General features: G+C 40.1%; 1 protein-coding gene across 9 annotated transcripts in view; it reads right to left on the bottom strand.

Moving 5' to 3' along the window:
• Positions 1–18594, bottom strand: part of plekha7b (pleckstrin homology domain containing, family A member 7b) — a 422578-nt gene that overhangs the window by 165372 nt on the left and 238612 nt on the right. For all 9 annotated transcript variants that reach the window (XM_059975737.1, XM_059975738.1, XM_059975736.1 and 6 more), the window contains 2 exons: positions 13087–13170; positions 11382–11493 (listed from right to left, as the gene is read on the bottom strand). In XM_059975737.1, the coding sequence (XP_059831720.1) occupies positions 11382–11493; positions 13087–13170 (196 nt within the window). The remainder of the gene's footprint in view (positions 1–11381; positions 11494–13086; positions 13171–18594) is intronic.

Genomic DNA, 18594 nt, shown 5'->3' with positions numbered 1-18594 from the left:
AATGTTACTCAGAAGTTAAATCATTACTTTAAGTCTCAAAAGAATGAAGTTAATATGACGCTGATGAATTTTAGTTTTCCAAAATAGAAATACAGATTGTGCTACAGATTGTTCTGAACATAAGGGAATTCATCAACAGGCCAAACACACACGAATGAACATCAGAAGAAATTAAAACCAATCAAATTAGATGTTATGACAGATGTCATAACTCAAGTTTTATTACACCTTAAAATAAACACAGTTGCTAGGCTCCCTACCAATTATAATAATAGTAGAAATACAAAAAAACATCATTAGACTGCAAAATGTAGATCTTCATTTTTTGCTCTAATCTAACGGGAGAATGGTGAAAGAGAATTTATAAATATAAAACAATCTGAGATATGCTGAATACTGGTACAGAGCACAAGGCAGTTCAAAACACAGAGGAAAAAAGTCAATGAAGCCAAACCAAGAGAAAAGCTCAAATAAGAGAAATTGAGTTAAATGAAGCAAGGGATTGTGTGAGCTAGTTAAATATTAACTACACATTCAGTTTATACAAGACCACGAACTAACCCCCTTTTGCAGCACTCTTCTCTCATTTGGATCTCCTAATTCTAATGGCATGCTTATCAGGTTGTGCAATCTAGATGCAAATATTGTTTCATGGACTACAGTCCTCTTTCTTTCAAAGCAAAAGATCAACCCAACCCAACCCAAACCCATTTTTGGATGCAAATACGGACGAAAAGCTCTAGGTTTGTGGATACAATGACAACAAACATTAACTGCTCAGTGTCATTGTGTAATGAAAATAACAAGGACTGCAGAATTTACATGTATACACAGTTTAACACAGAAATCTCAAAGCGGCTGTCAGTGATTTTAGTATTTCTTTACAGTACATTGTTTTGCAGTCTTCTCATGCCTAATCAAGCAAATTCAGGGAACTAATAGGATATCAGACAAGTACGAATTATTTTTGCTGCAAAATACCCCATAAATGATTCACAAGCCTCTTGGGCATTCTAAAGCTCTCACCCATAATTACTGTTTAGCAAATCCTCCAGAGTCAGAGGAAAAAGAAACTTTAATGTTTTTCTTTCTTTTATAATTGATAGCAAAATATTACAAAATCAATGAATTAAACTATTTCTTTAACTCATCCAACTTAATTTTGGTGAAACGTTGTCATTTTTCTACTCTGTAAAAACATTTCTAAACGAACTAAAAATTACATTTTCTCATTATGGTTTGCAGTCCTTGAGAATCTTCAGTGTGATTGATTCTTTAACCACCTTGACAACAGAATTGTTCTCATCAACAGTGTCGATTGGCACCTAATAAAAATCATTGGAAGAACACACCCAACACCACATGATCTTTACAGAAAAACTGAGCTCATTTTCATAGGTTCATAGCTAACCACAACGATGCAAATCACTACTACTTAATGAGAATAGCTTTATCTCCTCCAATTACAATTCCTTCAATTGTTCTTCACTTTACTCATTCTTTCCTGACCCTTCCCAGGCAAGGTTGAAAAGCCAGAGGACTGAGCTGGAGGCAATTTTCTGCAGCAAAAATTAACTTCATACTTTCATAGTGGGCAGACTCTGAAGTGATAAGTTACATGCAAGCACCGACTCATTTATAAAGATAGTACCAAAAAACCAATTTAATTCAACTCTGATTCAAATGAACATTGGATAACTAGTTTGCTGGAGCTCCATTCACAAACCAGAGAAAATCTGCAGAAGCTGGAAATGCACGAGACACACACACACACGCGCACACACACACACACACACACACACACACACAGAGAGCCAGGCCAGGCAGGCTGCGTCGATGGAAAAGAGTACAGTTGACATTTTGGGCCAAGACCCTTTGGCAGGAATAGAGGAAAAAAGGTGAGGAGTCATAGTTGGTAGGGAGGGGAGGAAGAAACACAAAGTGATTGGTGAAACTGGTGGGGGGAGGAGGAATGAAGTAATGAGCTGGGAAGTTGATTGGTGAAAGAGACACAGAGCTTGAAAAGGGGAAATCTAATAAAAGACAAAAGGCCATGGAAGAAAGAACGAGGGAGGAGCACCAGAGGGAGGCAATGGGCAGGCAAGGAGATAAGGTTAGAGTGGGAAAATAGTGAAGGGGGGTGCATTACAGAAGTCTAAGAAATCAACATTGATGCCATCAGGTTGGAGGCTACCCAGACAGAATACAAGATTTTACTCTTCCAACCTGATTGTGGCTTCATCGCGACAATAGGAAGTGGAATTAAAATGGATGGCCACTGGGAGATCCCACTTGTTCTGGTGGACGGAGCACAGGTACTCAGCGAAGCAGTCTCCCAATCTGTGTTTGGTCTCACCAATATACAAGAGGACACTCCGAGAGCACCAGATACAATAGATAACCCCAACTATCTGGGTAACTTCCAACCTGATTGCATGAACTTCGATTTCTCAAACTTCCAGTAATGTTGCCCTCCCTCTCCTTTGCTACTCCCCCCATCCCCATTTCCGTCTCTCATCTCATCGCCTGCCTCTGGTGCTCCTCTCCCTTTTTCTTTCTTCCATGGCCTTCTATCCTCTTCTGTTAGATTCCAGCCCTGTATCTGTTTCACCAACTTCCCAGCTCTTCACTTTGTCCCTCCCAGTTTTACCTATCACCTTGTGTTTAATCGTCCCCTCCCTTTTAACTCTGACTCATCTTTTTTTCCTCCAGTCCAGCTGAAGGGTCTCAGCCCAAAATGTCAACTGTATTCATTTCCATTAATAAATTCCTTCAGCATTGTGTGTGTGTGTGTGTGTGTGTGTGTGTGTGTGTGTGTGTGTGTGTGTGTGTGTGTGTGTGTGTGTTGCTGAAGCTTCATGTTCTGCAGAATCCAATCCATTTAAATTGGATTGCAGGTACAACTGCATCCCATTATCCCATCTCCAGAACCATCTCCCCAAAGAGAAATTATCATTAAGGTGCAGGTGAGCTTCCAATCAAGGTAAATCCATGAGTTACATAAACTCATTTCCTTTTTTAAACAGATCACAACACAGACACTGACCTTTGTCCCACAATGTTGTTCCTATCTGACTAATCCTAACAGGTTGCACGAGACTCTATACCCTCTAATCTCTAGATTGGCATACACCACCTCCCAAGGAAGTTCATACCAGGCACCTATATTCTGTGTTTAAAACAAAACTTGTTCACAAATCTTTTCAATTCCTCTCTCTCAAAGCTATGCACTCAAGTGTTTAACATACTCACCAAAGTTTTCTCATTCATGCCTCCAAAAAAAAAATACTGTTTTCAGATTGCTCCTCAGCCTCTGACATTCCAGAGAATATAATCCATTCCTCCAACTGCTCCTCATGGTTAATATTCCCTAATGCAAGCAACATCCTAATGATTCTCTTCTGCGCACTCTCTAAAGCTTTCACATCGTTCCGATAGTGTAGCAAACCAGAAATGTACACAATATACTTTAAATGTGGCCGAAACAGAGTTTTATACACTCATAACATGATTCCTCTATTTTATACTGAACATCTTGAAGAATGTGCCGAATGCATTTTTACTGCTGATTTTACCCTGTGATGCAGTTTTGGGGAGCCATGGGCTCGCATCTTAAAATCCCAGTGTATTTCAATGCTCTTAGGGTCCTGCCGTTTACTTCATACTTCCCTCTTACATCTGCCTTCCCAGCATGCAATATCTCAGTTTCCTGGATTAAAGTCCAGCTGCCATTTCTCTGTCCACATTTCCAATAGGTTGATGCGCACTCAATCATTTGAAAACCTTTGCCACTATCCACAGTTCTGATATTTGTTCCCACCATTCATCCCTGCAGTCACAGCTTTCTAGTCAGTGTAACACCTGTCTTATGGGGAAGCCCGTTTTAAATCTAATCTAACAAATCGCTATGGATCCCATGTCTCTTAAACCTCTGGATCTGCCTGCTATGAGAAACCATGTCAAAGGCTTTACTGAAGACCAACTCTCAATCAGTTTTGTCACATGCTCAAGACAAGTCAATCAAGTTTGTCAACACAAGAGATTCTACAGATGCTGGAAGTCCACAACAACACACAAAATGCTGGAGAAACTCAGCAGGTCAGTATCCATGGAAGTGAATAAACAGTCGACGTTTCTGGCTGAGACCCTTCATCAGGAATATGCAAGAATAAAACGATGGGGGAGGGGCAGGAGCACAAGCTAGAAGGTGATAGATGAACTCAGCTGGGTTGGAGACGGATGATGTAGTAAAAAGCTGGGAGGATATACTGTAGGCATAAAAGGTAAAGGGTTGGAGAAGGTAAGAATCGAAAAGGAGAGGAGAGTGGACCACGGGAGAAAGGGAAGGAAGATAGGCACCACTGGGAAGTAATAGGCAGATGAAGAGGAGAGGTAAGAGGGGGGCCAGAGTAGGGAAATGAAGATGCAGGAAGGGAGTGAGGGAAAAATGTATACCAGAAGTTGGAGAATCAAGTATGTAGACAATAAACTGCTCTGCACAGTATTTCCATCCCTCCAAGTCTATCCTTTTCCAGATGTGAATTGAACTGATAATGAAGAATCTTCTCCAATAACTTCACTGCCACTGATGCAAGGCTTACTGGCCTATAATTTGTCTTTCTTAACCTTATTTAATAGGGAAAAGTATTGGTTATGCTCCAATCCTGTAATAAAGACCTCTGTCAATCTTCTTTCTTGTCACTCTCAATAACTTGGGATAGATCCCATTAAACCTTGAGAGTAATGCTCAATTTTCTCCATGATCCCCAACACCTCCGCCAGCTTGACATCAACTTGCCCCAGAATATCAGCATACCCCTCCCTGATCTAGCTATCCTTCATACCCTGTTCCTTGGTGAACACAGATGCAAAGTTAGAAGTTGCAGCTCGTCTATTTTCTCTGATTCCAGGTAAAGCCATAGTCAGAGAAGTACTACACAGAAACAGGTCCTTTGGCCCATTGAGTCCATGCTGAAACCATTTAAACTGCCCACTCCGATTGACCTGCACTGGACCATAGCCCTCCATGTCCCTACTAATCACATACCCATCCAAACTTCTCTTTAATGTTGAAATTGAACTCGCATGAACCACCTAATGCTGGCAGCTCATTCCACACTCTAGTGACCCTCTGAGCAAAGAAGTTTCCCCTCATATTCCCCTTAAACTTCTCACCTTTCATCCTTAAGCCATAACCTCTGGTTGTAGTCCTACTTAATTTCAGTGGGAAAAGCCTGCTTGCATTTACCCTATCTATACCCCTCAGAAATTTATATACCTCTATCAAATCTCCTCTCCGTCTTCTATGTCCTAAAGAATACAGTCCTAACCGATTCAACCTTTCGCTATAACTCAGGTCCCCCAGACTCGGCTACATCCTGTAAATTTTTTCTGCATTCTTTCAACCTTATTTACATCTTTTCTGTGATCAAATCTGCATACAATACTCCAAATTAGGCCTCCCCAGCATTTATACAACTTCAACACATCATCCCACCTCCTGTACTCAATACATTGATTTATGAAGGCCAATAGGCCAAAAGCTTTCTTTACAACCCCATCAACCTGTGACACCACTTTCAATTACGGTAATTATGTACCCGTACTTCCAGATCACTTTGCTCTAAGACACAGTGCCCTACTGCTCACCATGCAAGTCTGCTCATCTAATTGGTCCTCCCAAAGTGCAAAACTTCACACTTGTCTGCATCAAATTCCATCTGTCATTTTTCCAACTGGTCCAAATCCCACAAGCTCTGTTAAGTCTTCCTTGCTGTCCACTACACCTCCAATCTTGGTGTCATCCACAAATTTGCTGATCCAGTTAAACACATTATCATCCAGATTATTGATATAGGTGACAAACAACAATGGAACCAGCACCAATTCCTGCAGTACTCAACTAGTAACAGGCCTCCAGACAGAGAGGCAACCATCTACTACCACTCTCTGAACTCTCCCATGAAGCCAATGTCTAATCCAATTTACTATTTCAACCTGAATGTTGAGTGACTGAACCTTCTTGACCAGCCTCCCATGTGGGACCTTGTCAAATGCCTTGCTGAAGTCCATGTCCATGAAGTCCATGCTGAAGTCCATCCACTGCCTTGCCTTCATACATTTTCCTGGTAACTTCCACAAAAAACTCTACAAGTTTGGTTAAACATGACTGTGCACAAGGGAACACTGACTATCATTGTTCAGTCCATGTCTATCCAAATACTTATATATTCGGTCCCTTAGAATACCTTCCGATAACTTTCCCACAACTGATGTCAGGCTCACCAGCCTATAATTTCCTAGTTTCTGGTTAGAGCCTTTTTTAAACAGCAGAACAACACTGGCTCTCCTCCAATCCTCTGCTACCTCTCCTGCTGCTAAGGATGATTGAAATATCTCTGCTAGGGCCCTGACAATTTCTGCACTTGCTTCCCAAAGGGTCCCTGGGAATACCTTGTCAGGTCCTGGGGATTTATCTGCCCTGATTTGCCTCAGGATAGCAAACACCTCCTCCTCTATAATCTGTACAGGTCCATGAAGTTGATACTGTTTTGCCTCACTTCTATAGACTCTGTATCCGTCTCCCAAGTAAAGACAAATGCAAAGAATGCATTACGATCTCCCCCCATCTGTTTCGGCACAACCCATGGATTACCATTCTGGTCTTCCAGAGAACCAATTTTGTCCCTTGCAATCCTTTTGTTCTTAACAGATGTGTAGAATCCTTTAAGATTCTTCTTCACCTTTTCTACTAGAGGAACTTCACACCTACCTGATTTCTTTCTTAAGTGTTCTCTTGCATTTCTTGTATTCCACAAGCATTCATTTGTTTCTACTTACCTATAACTGCTATGCATCTATTTTTCTTCCTCTTAACCAGGGCCTCAATATCTCTTGAAAACCAAGGTCCCTTACACTTTGCCTTTCATTCTGACAGGCTCATAAAAACTTAGTACTCTCAAAGTTTCATATTTGCATACCTCCCACTTTCCAAGTACATCTTTGCCAGAAAAGTGTGTCCCAATCCACACTTGCCAGATCATTTCTGATACCATCAAAACTGGCCATTCTCCAATTTAGAATCTCAACCTGTGGATCAGACCTTTATTTTTGCAGATTTACTTTGAAACTAATGGCATTGTGATGCAGAGTGTTCCTCTACACAAACTTCTGTCACCCACCTTGTCTCATTGCCTATTAGCAGATCCAGTTTTACACGCTCTCTCTTTGGGACTTGTATGCACCGAAGACATTTCCTGAACACATTTGACAAACTCTATCTCATCTCGTCCTTTTACAGTATGGGATTCCCAACATGTGGAAATTTAAAGTCTCCTACTATAACAATGACTATAACTGCTTCTTGCAACATTCTGTGATCTCTTTACAAATTTGTTCCTCTAAATCCCTAAGACTGTTGGGAGGTTTGTAATATAGCCTCATTAACATGGACATACTTTTCTTATTTCTCAGTTCCACCCACGACATCTCACTAGTCGAGATTTCCAGTCTGTCCTGATGGAACACTACCGTCACATTTTCCCTGACAAGTAATGCCACTACTCATCCCTTAATCCCTCCTACTCTATGTCACATCTAAAACAGCAGAACCCCAGAATATTGAGCTGCCAGTCCTGCCCCTCCTGCAACAAAGTCTCACTAATCGCTACAACGTCATAATTCCAGGCGTTGATCCATGCTGAGCTCATCCAGCTTTCCTATGATACTTCTTGCATTGAAATATATGCAACTCAGGATACTAGTCGCACCATGCTCAACCTTTTAATTCCTGACTTTGTTTGATGTCTTCCCAAAATCTGCCTCCACAACCTCCCCACTAATTGTTTTGGCACTCTGGTTCCCATCCCACTGCAACTCTAGTTTAAATCCCATCATGCAGCATTAACAAATCTTCCCATTAGGATATTAGTCCCCCTTCAGCTCAGGTGTAAACCGTCCCTCCTGTACAGGTCCCACTTTCCCTGGAAGACAGCCCAAGAGCCCAATGCTCTTCCTTATCCGTGAAAGACTCTGTCCTCTTTCTAGTTGCTCTCTTGATTTTTAAAGTATAAAATGCCTTGGTAGTCTGAATGCAACCAGTCAAGGACACTTCAAAGACCCTTTAACCCCACCTGCTTCCTTAATATTCTTCGAGGCCCTCCAATTTCAGTATCCTAAACACTGCATAAGCTTCCTTTCTCCTTTTTACCAATTTGAACATCTCATCATCAAGATTCCAGAAACTACCGAACATGTTGGTCCCAAATTCTGATCAGCTAGCCTTTTAACAACTCCCACACGTTGGATGTGGGCTTAACCACTAACAACTGCTCACAAACTACACTCTTGAACTCCTGCCTAATGTTGTTAGAATTACTCTTTCCTAATTTAGCACTTCTTCCCCCCCCCCCAAAAAACAGTCTTATCTTTATCCACACTTACCTGAAATTTTAAACTCGTGATCACTGTTCCCAAAACGCTCTCATACTCTGATCACCTGGCCAGGATCACCTCCAAATATAAAATCTGGTACGGCCACTTGCCTGACTGGGCTATCTACATACTATGTCAAGAAACCCACCTGGATGCACTTAACAAACCCTTCCTTCACAAGCCAGAATCAGGTGTATTATCACCTGACATATGTTGTGACATTTGTCATTTTGCAGTAGCAGTACAGTGTAATACATAAAAAATGACGACAAATTACAATAATATATAAAATAGTGAGGTTGTGTTCATGGGCCATTCAGAAATCTGACGGCAATGGGGAAGAAGCTAAAATATTGAGTATGCATCTTCAAGTTCCTGTACCCCTTCCCTGATGGTAGTAATAAGTAGAAGGCATGTCCTGGATTGTGAGGGTCCTTCACGATGAATGCCAAATTCCTGAGGCATTGCCATTTGAAGATATCCTCAATGCTGGGGAGGCTGAGTTTTTCCAATCCTAAAATTGAAATACAGTTGAAAGTGTGCCCTCATTGTAATTGCTTTACTATGCCGGGCTCAGGATAGAACTTCAGAGATATTGACACCCAGGAACTTGAAGCTACTCACCCCTTGGTGTACTGTCATGACTTCCCCTTCCTGAAACTCACAATCAATTTGTTTGTCTTACTGACCTTGGGTGCAAGGTTGCTGCTGTGAGACCACTCAACCAGCTGATCTATCTCACTTCCGTACACCTCCTCGTCACCATTTGCGATTCTCCCATCATCAGCAAATTTTTAGCCAGTGTTTGAGCTGCGCTAGTCACACAATCTAGTCAGTAAAACTGCGGCATGCTCAGACACAATGGTCTCTCCAGGGCAACTAAAGCAATTTTTGTCGTCTTTTTCAGGACTGTAAGACCTCGCTGGACATTAAGAACCTCAGGTATGGCTGCTCTACCCAATCAGCTTGTTGCTGGCCAGTGGAAGAGCTGGACTTGGTGTTGCTGTCTGCTATTGAAAGCCAGAGTCTGTGTGCAAAGGTGACGTGCAGCCTAACAGCGAACAACTGCCTTCAAAATTTTTCTTGTGATCACATGACCCTTTTGGACATTGGTAACATAGAATACTGAAGTCTGGTTCACTGGTTTATTGGCCAGTCCGATGGTGGGAGAGCTGCACGTCCTCAGTTACAGCGAAGACGAGGCTATATGCCGCAATCTCACCTGTTGCAGCGGCCAGGAGGGCAAGACGCTGGAGGTGGTGTGACGTGGCAGCCATGCTGATTAGAGGCAGACCCTTCCCATTGGTGCTGCTCTCCAGTGTTCACTCATTGGAAGACAGGACTTTTTTTTTGTGAGATTATATGCTTACTGTGCATCTTATATGCAATATGTGCCTTGTGCTGTGTATGAGAGTTGCACCTTGGCCCTGGAGGAATGCTGCTTTCATTTGTTGTATTCATGGGACTTCCGTATGATTGATAATTAAACTTGAACAGTCATGAGTGGAGAGAGACTAGGGCAGTGGCTATGCATGGACTCTTGCAATGCACCCATGTTGATTGTGAGCAAGGAAGAAACATTATTTCCTATCTATGGTCTCCTGATGATCCAGCTACACAGGAAGGTACAGAGGCCCAAGTTTTGTAGCTTTTCAAATAGTACCCAGAGGATGATAGCAATGAACACCGAGCTGTAATTAATAAACAGCAGCATGATATAGGCATTGCTGGCGCCCAGGTGATCAAAAGCGAAATGGAGAGTCAGTGAGATTGCATCTGCTGTAGATCTATTGTGTCCTTACTCAAATTGCAGTGGCCAGGTCCCTGCACAGGCAGAGGTTAATTTTGCACACACCAACCTCTCAAAGCACTCCATTCCAATAGATGTGAGTGCTACTGGAAAGTAACCTTGAGGTAAGATCTTCCTGCTTTTCTTGGGTACTGGTATGATTAATGCGCCATCAAAGCAGATAGGAATCTTGAATTGCAGCATTGAAAGACTGAAGATAACTTTGAACACCCCAGCCAGTTGGCGGGCAGGTTTTTAGTGACCTGCCAAGTACACCATCTGGGCCTAACGTCTTGCGAGTGTTCTGAAACAGTTATCACAGAGTGCCAGATACTTCAGAGGTTCACACAGGTATAATTTCTGGCATTAATTTCCTGGCGAAATTGGTGACAATAAAGTCACCCACAGCAAGCAACTGCCTTGTTACTTTCACAACTATCCATAATCTGCTAGCATATCTGTTCCTCTGTCTCCTGCAGGTATTTGGGAGGCTCATTGTATAACTGCATTTTAGTGATTGCACCTTTTATATGCATGCATTCTACACATATTGCCTCATTGGTTAAGACTTCAAAGATACCCCCTCCAAGCTCTGATTTTCTTCCTGATCAGGAGTGCAAATCCCCCATCTCTTTTACATGTCTCTCTATTATGTTTGAAACCTGGATCTGCCAGTCCTGCCCCTCTCTCAACCAAGTCTCTGTAAAGACATTAACATTGAAATTCCATGTGCTCCTTTGGCTTTACCTCAAATACTCCTTGCATTGAAACTAGTTTGCTCAGCCTATCAGCACCAGCATGACCAGTAACCGGACCCATTAATCAGACTTGCTTAACCTAACATATCTATTCCCCTCAGTTCCTCCACGTGCTGATGTATTGCTCTGGTTCCCATCCCTTCAAGAGTTCGATGGGAGCCAATGAATGGTATTTCAGTAAAAATACATTAAAATATTGTTGCGCTAATCCACATTTTGGTTTGTGGAATTAGTGGTTGGTACTACAAGAACAACAAGAAAATAAAGAGGCAACACAGATCAAGTGCTTTCAAACAGCTGGAATAAATACTAGGTCGTCAAACTTGAGACCAAAGTAATACCGACTGGGAAATGAGGTCTACTAAGAATTCATTTCACAAAGGAAGACAAGAAGTCCTCACCTTTGAGATAGGAACATTTCCTATTGTTGAAGTAGTTACACCTGTGGACGTCTCACTGACCACACTATGCGGCCTTTGGCTCACCTGTTGTTTGGACATGTGGATATTTGGTCTAAAGAATTAAAAACAAACATTTAAAAAATTACATTCCACAGGTACAGGCATGTAAAATACACACAGTGAATATGCCCCCAGAAGTAACTACAAGTCTAATAATTCTGGATATTAAAACATATACCAAGCTTATTTTAGAACAGGTAATGAACTGGCACTGACTGTAGAAATAGAATCTCTAAAGCTGTGAACATTGAAAACCATTCTGTTTGTTCATCAATATGCCCACTTTTCATACTTCACTAGATTATAGCACATTTTGACTGCTATTATCGACTTCCCAGGGTGGCAGGGTGGAGATATGTCTCTAACAACGGAGGGGTAAAGCTCATCCTTAGGCAAGGTATAGTGCAGGTTTTTGCAAATAAAACACAGTGAGGTGTTTTATGTTTAAGAAAAAATGTAACAACTCATTTATTGTAATCCAAACACTCAACATAAAGTGTGGTTAACAGTCCTTAATGTAATTAAGTCATCACAATAGAATGGTCTCTTAAAGTGAATTCCAGCTCAATGCACACAGTGGTTGTGAATTATGTAGGTTTCCACCAATTAATTGCCCTACTGTAGCACCAGCATATCCCCCCCAGTCAGGGTCACATGAAGCCACGGGAACGGGTGGTGGATGGCTGTGTGAGTAGCTGGTACATATTCCGAGTCCTGATTATGTGACCACTGACATCACACACAATTTCTGAAGAGTATTGATGATAGCCAGGGTCACTCGCCTTGTAAAGATACTGCCCAGGAGGCAATGGCAAACCACTTCTGTAGAAATATTTGCCAAGAACAATTATGGCCATGGAAGGATGATGATCGCCTATGTCACACAACAGGGCAAACAATGAACAAACAATTCAACTTCCCATGCAAGAGTTCTGCAGAGTAAACTGCACACATTAACATGTTTCATTCAAATACTACCTCTGAGACATACCACTTAGACTATACATCTGTGTAACCGGGTTTTTGATTTGTATCAAAACTTTCAATAAACTATAATTTGTTTTAGTTTGGAACTGCCTTAACTAGAATTGGGAAACTGGCAGCTCAACTCGTTATACAAAAGTGGACGCTTAGTCCATTTAAATTACTAAAATTTAAAACAATTTCAAGGAGACTATCAAGGTAAAGGTACCCACTGTGACGCCATTTTAATAATTAAACAAAACTAGCTTAGGAGAAGATTGATACAACTCAAAAGCTTAACCAGCATTGCAAAAATCCTATTACTGCAACAAGATCAGCTAATTCAAAATCAAATTAGAAATTGCACCAGGAAATCTTTTACAGCTAAGTGGGTTAAACTTTAGATAATATTGTTAATAAGCAAAGTTCACCTAATTGTCTTGATTCCCCTTAAATAATGTTTTCAATTAAATAATTGAAAACATTATGCGCAAGTTTATCTATATCACAGAATGTCCTGCCAGCTGCATTACCGATTAATTATATTTAGTTGTATGCAATTACTGGAAACATTCCTTTCTATTTACATCAGAGCCAGTTATGATATTTGATTTAAAATTCAAGTTCCAGTCTTCCCAATGCACCACACCATCATACCACAGACTACAGTACTTTAACTTACTGCTCCTTCAGTATGTATTCGTCGTTCTCTGGTGAAATCTGTCCAGTCACTGGATGTCTGAATGATGTTGTCCGTTGGTTATGACTGCAATAAATAAGATAATTAGAATCAATTTATTATCGTTCAAGCAGCATTTTCTCCCTCATCTTCTACTTATTTGGGCTTACACTTGTTCATAAGGATGTACAATATGGAAGTTATTAATCATGTAAAGATGCTTCATATTTCAATATTTTCTAAGAATTTCAACACACGTGTGTTGAATCTGCCAACAGCCTGCAGTACTGTATTGGTGCCAGCTCTCAGCTCAGCTGGCCAAGATGATCAGTATAATTCAAATTAAACCATATTTTCAATTCAACTGAACAAATGTTAATAATTAAATTGCTAAGCTTTTAGCAACATTAAAATGATGCAATTAAGATTATCTGATATTTTAAAAACACACACACTCCAGAAGTTAAATCACCTGAGTTTCTGATGTCCAAGGCTGTTTTACACTTAAGTTATGCACGAACGGACACACCACAAAGGCATCTCCCAGAGTTCATTGAGAAATTGTTACAGCATTGCAATCAGCAGATCTGACAACAATTGATTGGTAACTGACACCTTCCTCATTCCCTACCTCCTGGTTTCTTTTCCTGTCAGTCTTGAAGATATAGAATCTACTTACATAAAACCAAGACTCCTGTGGAGACCCCAAATAATAACTAATCTTTTAGTTTATGAATAATCAACGTTCACTTTTTCACCATTTCCACTCTTTACTTCAAAATGGTGCTGATGCACCCGCGGTAAAATTCCAAGTACTTCAACCAAAGCCGTATTGTTCAATTAACTACACGGATCAAAATACTCACTCAATCTTTCACGTTATACAAATGCATATCTTAGCTGTCATTGCATGGCATAGATGCTAAAATAATTACATTTTTCCTCTTCCGCAACTAAAGCTATAATGATTAAACATAACATTACTACATCCTTAACAGCTCTACATACCAGGGGATAAATCTGGGAACTCTCTTCGCTGGACTTTTGACCTGAAGAATCCAGCAAAGTCATATCTACTCTCTACATCCAGAATTGTTTTGATGTTTTACCTCATTTTTAAGCCACACCAATAGCAGTAAAATCATATTAATCCTCAGCAATAATACTTTCCTCTAAAATTATTACACAACGTCAGCCCATTAAAATATTTACAGTTGTTTAGATAAAACAATCACCCAGACCACTGACTTATAAAGTGAAGAGAAGTGGTCCCATCACAGACCCCTGTGGAACACCACTAGTCACTGGCAGCCAACTTGAAAAGCCTCCCTGTATTCCCACTCTTTGCCTCCTGCCAGTCAGCCAATCTTCTATCCATGCTAGTATTTTTCCTGTAATACCACAGGTCCTTATGCTATTAAGCAGACTCATGAGAGGAACCTTGTCAAAGGTCTTCTAAAAATTCAAGTAAACAACATCCACTGACAGTTCTTTCTCTATACTGTCTGTTATTTCCTCAAAGACTTATAACAAATTTGTCAAGTAGTATCTTCCCTTAAGGAAACCATGCTGACTTTGGCCTACTTTATCATTTGCCTCTAATACCCTGAAACCGCATCCTTAATAATGGTCTCCAACATCTTCACAACAAATGAAGTCAGGCTAATTGGTCTATAGTTTCCTTTCTATTGCAATTTTCCGATCCTCCAGAACCATTCCAGCATCTAATGATTTAGGAAGCATGGATCTTGAGAATTCTAAGGTAGCCAGCAAGGAGTTTAAGAAAGGACTTAGGAGAGTAAGAAGGGGAAATGAGAAAGGCTGTGCAGGTTGGATAAGGAAAATCTCAAGGTATACTACAAGTACATGAAGAACAAGAGGATGACTAGAGTGAGGGTAGGACAGATTAGTGATAAAAGAGTAAACATGTGCCTGGAGTCAGAAGAGTGCGATACTTTGCTTCAGTATTCACCAGTGAAAGGAAACTCGACAAATGCAAGAAGATTCAGCATAACATATAAAACTGACAAACTTCTATAAAAGTGTCATGGACAATATATCAACAGGCTGCATCACAGCCTGGTGTGGTCCTAGAAATTTCAATCTTAGAAAAAGTAGTAGATATGACTCAGTCATCATAGGTAAAGCCCTCCCCACCAATGAGAACCAAAGAGCACATCTACATGGAGTGTTGTCACAGGAAAACAGCATCCATCATCAAGGCACCTTGGATACTCTCTTCTTACTGCTGCCATCAGTAAGGTGGTACAAAAGCTTTAGGACTTATACTACCAGGTTCAGGAATAGTTATTATTGCTTAATCATTAAGCTCCTGGACTAGAGGGGATAACTTCATTCTCCCCATCACCAAAAAGTTCACACAAGGACACTTCATCTCAGGTTTTCATTACATTCATGTTTATATTTATTATTTTCTTTTCCTTTTGTGTTTGCACATTTTGTTGTCTCTAGCACACTGGTTGTCCACCCTGTTGATCCGGTCTTCCACTGGCTCCATTACTGGTTTTGGATTTATTGAGTATGCCCGCATGAAAATGAATCTCAGTATTGTATATGGTAACATATACAGTATGCACTTCAATAATAAATTTGTTTTAGACTTTTAAACTTTGGATACTCAGCATGGCTTTGTGAGGGGCAATTGTGTTTCAGAAGCCTGATTAGATTCTTTGGTGTAGTGACAAGCACATTGACAAAGGTACAACAGTGGATGTGGTGTTTGTGGACTTTAGTAAGGTGTTTGATAACGCTCCTCATAGCAAGCTTTTTAGAAAGTCAGGAGGCATGGGATCAAAGGAAACTTGGCTGCATGTATAACATTTGGCTTGCCCACAGAAGGGAGAGGGAGGGTGTATTTGGAGCATATTCTGCTGGGATGTTGGTGACCAGTGGTGATCCACAGGATTCTGTGATCCCTGACCTTTATGATTTTTACAAATTACTCTGATGAGGTAGTGCAAGGGTGTGAGAGCAAGTTTGTAGATGACACGAAGTCGATGAAGGTTGTCGTAGGTTACGACAGGACCTTGATAAGATGCAGAGCAAGACAGTGATATGACAACGGAGTTCAATCAGAAGAAGTGTGAAGTGATTCAATTCACTTTGAAAGACTGAACTTGAAAGCAGAGTACAGGGATAATGGCAGGATTCTCAGTAGTATGGAGGAACAGAGAGATTGTGGGGTCCATGCCCACAGATCCTTCTAAGTCACCATACAATGTAATAAGGTTGTTGCAAAATGTGTTGGCCCTCATTCATCAGGCAATTGAGTTTAAGAGCTATGAGATAATGTTGCAGTTCTATAAAACTAAGGTTAGACCACACTTGGGATATTGTGTTCAGTTCTGATTACCTCATTATTGGAAGGACGTGGAAGCTTTAGAGGGTGAAATGGAGATTTGTGAAGATGCTACATAGATTATAGATCACTATAAGGAAAGTTAAGCAAACTAGCTGATTTTCTATTTGGAGCAAAGGAACATGAACTACAACTTGCTAGAGGTGTATTGGATATTAAGAAGCACAGGCAGAGTGGGCAGCTGGCACCTTTTCCCCCCATTTTGAAAAGTGCCCTAGTCCCAGAGTACTGCACTGAAATGTCAACATGATGTACACTCAATGCAAAGTGACATTGTCCAAATTACATTCCTACAGAACATGTGTGACTCTGATAGATATTATATTAATGGTATTTGCTGTTTAAGTTCTATGGACAGTATACGACAATACATAAAAGCATTTCATTTAAAAACATTTCATCTGGTTGGAATGAATGGTGTACAAAACATTTCTTGCTGTTTTCTTGAAAATTTCTTCCAAATAATGCACGTCATTTGGTCTTAAACACAAACTAGTCCAGGAAATAAAATACTAATTATATGTGCAGAGCAGAAAGGTAGCAACTTGTTAATCATTCCCACTGTCATTCACATTGCTCAAGTGTCAGAATATACAAAAATACTAAGAAATACTCGTGTGAAAGGATGAAACCCAGAGTCCAAATTCAACATCATCTCCTCTCTCCATTCCTTGTTTCATTATACTGAAATATTTGAGGCAATATATAAATATTCCTTCAATGCAGATATCAGATAAACAGCAAATGTTGAAGAACCATTGGTGAACTGATATATAATTATAAAGAAGTATAAAGTTATATATTAAGTGGATATAAAGCAAATAAATTCTGTGCCCTAGTACTTTGCATGCCAGAATACAAGAAGCTGGTGAATAAATACTGGATGTATTTGTAATCTACTCAAAAGCTTCTGAAAAGATGCAGCACACTTTAAGACATTAGTTAAAGAGCAACTTTTAAAAAAACTCATCGCATGTGTGTTTAGCAAAGGGACAACAAAATTACTGTGATTTTGTGAACAAATAAATCATGTTTAACATCTCAAATGGTTTTCAAGATATAACTGGCAGGATAGATCAAGGACAGTAGGAATTTGATAAAATTTATATGCACCAAACCTGGATTTGCTAAAGATTCTTGAAGGCAAAGTAGATAAAAAGTTAAGACTTTTTATTAGCGTGGGGAAAACACACAAGAATATTTCTGAATACTTAGCTAATCCAAATTCTATATTTTGGGTCACCCCTGCATCAGGGCTGAGAGTAGTTTAGCATATCATTACCAATTTAATAACAAAAACAAGTTTTATGGGCAAAAAGACAAATAGTACACAGTGGTACTAATTTCACAGCTACAACACACCAGATTAAAACCTGGTGTCCAAGTACTGTCTGCAAGGTATTTGTATATTCACCCTGTGACTATTTGGTTCCACTACCCCCCCCCCCCCGCCCCCCAATGACCTAATGTTTGTTAGGCTAATTGCTTACTGTAAACTGCCCAAGCATAACTAGCTGAGTATCAGGGATGTCAATGGGCATGGAGAAAGGTGACAGAGAAAATAAGCAGAATCTGATTGCCGTGCTTTCTCAGAGCTGGCAACAACTCAATGGGCCAAATAACCTCCTTTTATGGCGTTATGAAAATATGGTGGACAGAGTATTTTCTCAAACATCAGTGCTAGGGCCACTGCGCATTGCTGATAAAAATAAATATTAACATAAAGAGTATGTCAATTTTCAGTTTGTCAATTATATTAAAAATGGCAATGATGCAAATAGAGGAAGTTGATGCTAATCAACTACAATGAGACAAAGGCTAATAAAAGGCAAAAGTTATAAAAGACATATAATACATAGAAAAGTATTGCAATACGATTGATAGTACGGTTCAGGAGAAGCAATATTGGAAGATCAGAGTTCTAAAACAAGTGCAGGATATAATAACCCTTGAGTTTACTTCACTGATAACAGGACATGTTGAGAACGAAGTTAGCAAAAGGTACAAAATCTGAACTTCTTTAATAAATACAAGCACTGAAACAGGGACATATCACCAAAGCTTCAAAGCCCATATACATAACAAGGGTATGTATATAAAATCATCATATTTGGAAGGATGGGCAAGTCCTC

Source organism: Hypanus sabinus, chromosome 7 (genome assembly GCF_030144855.1).
Source record: "Hypanus sabinus isolate sHypSab1 chromosome 7, sHypSab1.hap1, whole genome shotgun sequence".
NCBI classification, from domain to species: Eukaryota; Metazoa; Chordata; class Chondrichthyes; order Myliobatiformes; family Dasyatidae; genus Hypanus; species Hypanus sabinus.
The sequence above is the reverse complement of the archived record's forward strand: the minus strand, read 5'-3'. Positions and strand labels throughout refer to the sequence as shown.